Source organism: Pleuronectes platessa, chromosome 18 (genome assembly GCF_947347685.1).
Source record: "Pleuronectes platessa chromosome 18, fPlePla1.1, whole genome shotgun sequence".
Taxonomy (NCBI): domain Eukaryota; kingdom Metazoa; phylum Chordata; class Actinopteri; order Pleuronectiformes; family Pleuronectidae; genus Pleuronectes; species Pleuronectes platessa.
This window is the reverse complement of record NC_070643.1, coordinates 15,303,187-15,308,945: the sequence shown is the minus strand read 5'-3', so window position 1 is coordinate 15,308,945 and position 5,759 is coordinate 15,303,187. Positions and strand designations below refer to the sequence as shown.

Below are 5,759 nucleotides of genomic sequence, written 5' to 3'. Positions count from 1 at the left end.
CTGATCTGTGTGTTGTGATCTGTTGTGTTCGGACAGCAAAACATCATGCTACGTGACGTTCTACTGATAATTGCTGACCGACCAAAAAATGAATTTATTAGTAGTACATCGAGGTGAGTACTTTTTTGAGCACTATATTAAAATAACTATAACTAGAGGACTCATGGGAGCTCACACCTCCACCAAGGCCAAACAGTCCCCTTAATAAACCACATTTAAATTCACTAGATCCAGAGAATCTCCACCAAATAGCAGTCCTCTACACAGGCAAGATTGTTTCGTCACGATCCATGAATTATCCATGAACAACAAATGTTGAAGAAATCTGTATCTACGGTCATGCCCCATCCCTACACAATATCATGGAATTTGGTTGAGTAGTTTTTGTGTAGTCCTGCTAACAGAGTAACAAACGCAGATGAAAATGAGCACAAAGATATTACTACTGGTTAGGATGGACCCACACAAAGCAGCCCACCTGCACACTCTGCTAAATTCCTGCTGCATCATCCCCTGTAAAGTGCATAAAGATGACATCAAATATTTTTTACATTTATTGACGAGGGCATTTGCAGAAATAAAACCAAAAGTCCAATGATCCAAAACTTGTACTAAAAACTTTATTCACCAAAAGGTCTTTCATCTGTACAACGACCAAAGAAATACAAACAGGTGGTTAAATTATTCTGGCGATAACAAATTTGAGTAGATCTGAAGATGTTAAAAATAAAAAAGCAAAAAGAGACTCCTTTTTCTGCCGTCGGCGGAGGACTAGGGTGGCATGGGAGCTCTCATAGGAATGCGTGGAGGGACACCAGGGGGTCTTGGTGGCATCGGAGGTCCTCTCTGGAAGCCAAACGGAGGAGGACGTGGAGGACCGGCTCCGTAGCCGGGTGGAGGCATGGGAGGAGGACCTCTCATACCTGGAGGCACAGGAGGACCTGGGAAAGACAAAGAGGGGTCACAACTACAGAAAACCTGCTTATGGTGAATAATGGCCAGTTTCAGGGATCCAGGGAACAATTCATTATGATGTCGAAAACCATCAGAAAACCTCCTTATAGTAAATTCCCATCAAATTCAGGTAAACTAAGGCTTTCAATAAATAGTTTATCCTTGTTTAAACAGGGTTTTATGTGGTGGCACATTCTCATAATCATACTCCGAACCATGATCAAATATTGACTCAAATATTGGTCAGAATATTTGATCTGATGTTGCAGATCAAATATGCCTCCATTTCGCACACTGTGTGAGAATGTGTGTCGGGCAGATATCATGTGAGATGTGTCAGATGGTGCAATGAACACCTGCTGGATCTTAAGATTACAATGTAAGACCAGAGATGAGACGAAAGCACGGAAATTATATCAAGTAGCAGCTTTCCTCTTAAGTACTTAAACGTTTTAAAGATTATTGTAAATTCTAAACAAGCTTTTTCAACACTCTTGACATTTAAATGTGATGGAAAAACTTACAAGGAGATGGTGAGACGAGGAGGAGCCGCCAGGGAAGAAAGAAAATGGAATTAGGATTTTACAAAGCGAGTGGTAAAAAAAATGTTACAACATTGAATTGGGATCATTTTGTACCAGACAGTTTATATTTTACAGAAATTCAGGACATTTCAAAGCTCCACATCAGCTATATATATAACTCATCTGTGTCTCATCTTATCTCGTTACCTATTCTAATCGAGGACACAAGACTATCCCTCACTTTTGTCATCTGTCTTTTCAGCTGTTCAACGGCTGAGAGACACAATTTGGTTCATCAATAGAAGGCTTATCCACAGTAGCCAATTTGTCATGGTAGTCATGGTAACATGGGTATGCATCAATACTACAAATCCTCAACGCTATTTTGCTGCATAATACAGATACAAGGAGTTAAGGTTATTGACCCTCAGTTCTTTCACAGACACTGAACTGAGTCGTTTTTTTTATCAAATCGATCTTTCCTTCAAATTTCCTTTCTCTGCTGGTGAGGTTTAAGACGCTTTTATTTAAAAACAAAGAAACGCAGTGCTCACCCATGGGATGTCCATATGGTGCTCTTGGTGGCATGCCCATAGGCGGAGGGGGCATGCCAGGGGGGAGCGGTGCCCGTTGGTTTGATCCTGGAGGAGCAGGTACCATGCCAGGAGGAGCGGGAGGAGGCATGGGCATCTGAGGCATACCTGTGTGACAGAAACAATGAAGTGGGTGGTGTTAACATCATTTGATGGAATATCTACCTTTGAATTCAGTATTACCCAGTAGTGGCCTTTAGATGGCATCTAACTCCTCTAAACCACAAGTTCATACCCTCCTTCCTTATTCCCAGATTTGAGTACATTCATTATGTAAAATAAGGACAATAGCAAACGTAAACGTTTTCAAAATGCCGGTCGTTAACTTTCCATTGGCAGCCACAATGGAAACACATCTTTTAAGTTAATAAGGCATTACCTGGATGCATGCTGCCTGGAGGGAAGGGTGGTGGTCCGGGTGGAGGTCCACCCCCACCACCCTGTTGGCCTGGTCCCCCTGCGTTCATAGACATAGACATAGACGGAGGCATTGATGGTGGCATCGATCCCGGAGGTGGAACAGGAGGGAAAGACCCAGGGGGTGGCATGCCTGTAGAGACACAAGTTGTATGAATAATATAAGTTATAAATTTCATATTACAACAAGCTGTTTGACTCATTAACAGATAAAGCTACAAATATGGCTGGTTACAGCCCGAAGAAACTTAACCAAAGAAAATAAACGCACGCTCAAGATTTAGATGTAGACTTTGACACCACATGGTGTCTTTGTACCAAGGTGGGAACAGTTTTGCAGCCGAATGTTAGCCTTAATATAATGTCATAATATGTTTGGATCCGACTGGTTGAGAGTCCAGCCACAACTTTTTAATCTAAAGGGAAATTAGGACTGGACAACAGGAGGAAATGTGACTTGACACAAAGCGAACAAAAGATGGTAGGACACCTTACATATATAGATATATATAATAGTATACAGATACTCCTACTACACACCTCACCATATAATATTTTCTCAAGGCTGTGCCCTGATATTTTCCAGGTAGTGGCTTTCTCATTCTTAGATGATAACTTAAAAAGCTTTACATGACATGAACAGTGCAGATAAATTAACTGTTATACAGGGTCGATTTTAACGAGTGGAAGATGTCCCTTGTTTCCATAAGGATGGAAACAAGGAACATCTTCTAGTCGTTAACATCGACCCTGTATAACAACTCTCGTTCAGTCATACCTTGCATGGACATCCCACCTCCCATTGAGGTCAGGACCGGTGTCGGAGCGCTCAGTGGCGGGGGAGCGTCTGCAAACAGCTGGTGAGGCCTGTCTGCCTGGGAGAGAGGGTTCTGTGCAGCCAGGAGTCGCTCTGCAGCTGAGCCATGTCGCTCTCCTTTGGAATCCTTCTTGAAGGCGTAGGACACAGTGATGGGCCTGTTGCAGAGGTACTGGCCGTTCATTGCCTCAATGGCGGCATCTGACGCGTCAAAGCTGGCAAAATTGATGAAAGCGTAACCCTTGGAGTTGCCAGTGTCTGGGTCTCGCATGATCTTCGGCGTCTGGAGGATCACGCCAAAGGCACTGAATGTGTCGTAGAGCAGTTTCTCGTCAATCTCTGGATCCAGGTTACCAATGAAGATGTTTGCGCCCACGTCCAAGTTTTTGTTGTGTGCCGATGCCTTATTAACTCGAATTGGTTTGCCATAGAGCTTTATCATATTCATAATTTTGATGGCATAGTCAGCATCCTCTTCACTGAGGAACTCCACAAAGCCATAGCCTGAGGAGAAAGAAAAACATTCAGCATCATATTTGTTATATATTTGGCTAAATGAGTATTGTTTTTTCCATGTCAGACATGTAGCCATCTCCACAACAACACGGTTTAGTTCTTAATGTCTGATACTCACCCTGGTGTTGGCCTGTGACTCTGTCTTTGGGCATGTGTGTGTTGACCACAGGACCAGCCTGCAGGAAAAGCTCCCATAGTAACGGCTCAGATACTTTCTCGTCCAAGCCGCCGACATAGACAGTGGCATCTGAAAAATGAAACCAATTTAAATTAGACTTCATGCAAGTATTTCTGAGAAAAGTCAAAATACAAATCAATCGAGATGCATACGAGACGTTACTTATTCTTTCATCTCTCAAATTAATACAGTGTGTAGAATGACTCTGAACTCTGGTCAACAGTGTACTTTCTTACAGAGTAAACAACTACATTTTAGTAAAGTTATTAACTACTAATTGAACTTTTGCAGCCTCATACAACTTAGACATATTGTCACGTTTATCATTTCAAGATAAGATGCGTGTTTATTTTATTTATTAAGGAGGAAATAGTTAATACAATTTCTGACACTAGCTAACAAAAATGACAATGGCGAGAGTCTGGCCTAACACCCATAATAATAACACGGATGACTGCCTATCTCCTGCCCCCGCTTCAACAACTGCTACGAAGGATCACACAAGACAAAACAACATCTGATTACAATGATAATCAACGTTTGATCATTTGTTTAGTCAGTTAAACAGAAGGAGGGGTTAGCTCCAACTATGTGGAGTTAGCTTGATAGGCTAACTGCTAGCCACCACAGCGTAGCACTGCTTCTGATTTGCCAACAACAAGGACCGCCACAGTGAACAAATCTATTAGAAAGAGCATCGCCACGTCTGACGTCCTCATCAGCAAGTATGTGAGATGAATTCAATTAAAGTTATTCGACTCAAATCGATAAATTAGCGGCAAACCAAGCTAGCGACGACTGAACACTTCCATGTGATCGAGCCGCTGGTAAATGTTCGCTAACCCGGCGGCTAACGACGCTAAACACACCGGCGCGGAGGTTTTAAAGTGCAGCGCACGACCAGGTTAACACACGAGCTCCACCGCAGAATGAAACGTGGATTTAAAAGGAGAAGTTACCTTGGTTTCTTTCTGAGATTGGTCCCGCTGCCATGTTGAATGAACAACGGAGGACGAGCGTGTTAAACTGAGGTCCCGCCTCTTCCTGCGCTGCCTACCGGAAACGGAACTAAACAAATTATAAAATAAAAGGATTTTTTATTCTGGTGCAGGAAACACATTTTACCATCTAAAACGAAGATACCCCAAGTCAGGGGCGGCTCCTGGGACAGGCGACATAGGCGGTTGCCTAGGGCGCAAAATGCCGAGAGGGCGGCACAAGAGACTGATTTATCATGACGTGACACATGCAATGTAAAACAACTAGTGTGTAACGTCTCACTATCGGGGACACACCGGAGGTATAAGCGTCGCGAAAAGCGGTCCGCTTCCTTTCCTCGCCCATGTTAAATACTTGGGCTGTTCGCACCGGCAGCGTAGTGCCGGATAGAACCCGGAAGCGCTGCGGCCACACACACAAGCACATAATCTCTGGTGGGGGTGTGGCGGCTACAGGCTTGCGTAGGTCAGTCACCTGTGACGACCAGCATCATTTACCCCTGAACCAGCGCGGAGAAATGATGATGATGATGAAAAATTAAATATAAAATTAAATATATATTTTTGTAATTAAATTAAAGTATATATAAAAACAATTAAATCAAATTAAATGATAAAAAAAAAAAAAAAACTGCGTGCGCACATCCTGCGCAGAAGCCTACTGCGCACATTCTGCGCAGAAGCCCATTGCGCACATCATGCAGCAGGCTTCTGCGCACATCCTGCGCAAAGCCTACTGCGCACATTCTGAGCAGAAGCCTA

The 5,759-nt window shown here is 43.2% G+C and overlaps 1 protein-coding gene across 1 annotated transcript; it reads right to left on the bottom strand.

Moving 5' to 3' along the window:
• Nucleotides 1–606: 606 nt before the first annotated feature.
• Nucleotides 607–5,086, bottom strand: sf3b4 (splicing factor 3b, subunit 4). The gene is made up of 6 exons (XM_053446721.1): nucleotides 4,959–5,086; nucleotides 3,940–4,068; nucleotides 3,267–3,809; nucleotides 2,451–2,621; nucleotides 2,033–2,179; nucleotides 607–923 (listed from the first exon to the last, which is right to left on the bottom strand). The coding sequence occupies exons 1-6, from the start codon at nucleotides 4,990–4,992 to the stop codon at nucleotides 772–774; spliced, it is 1,176 nt and encodes a 391-aa protein (XP_053302696.1). The 5' UTR covers nucleotides 4,993–5,086; the 3' UTR covers nucleotides 607–771.
• Between the last annotated feature and the right edge of the window lie 673 nt (nucleotides 5,087–5,759).

What these genes read in the sequence shown, in the direction of transcription:
- sf3b4 (XM_053446721.1), bottom strand. Translation starts at nt 4,992, where the DNA reads ATGGCAGCGGGACCAATCTCAGAAAGAAACCAAG. An exon ending in AATCTCAGAAAGAAACCAAG is followed by an intron (nt 4,069 to 4,958) that starts GTAACTTCTCCT and finishes TTCATTTTTCAG; the next exon opens with ATGCCACTGTCTATGTCGGC. An exon ending in AGGTGGGATGTCCATGCAAG is followed by an intron (nt 2,622 to 3,266) that starts GTATGACTGAAC and finishes GTGTCTCTACAG; the next exon opens with GCATGCCACCCCCTGGGTCT.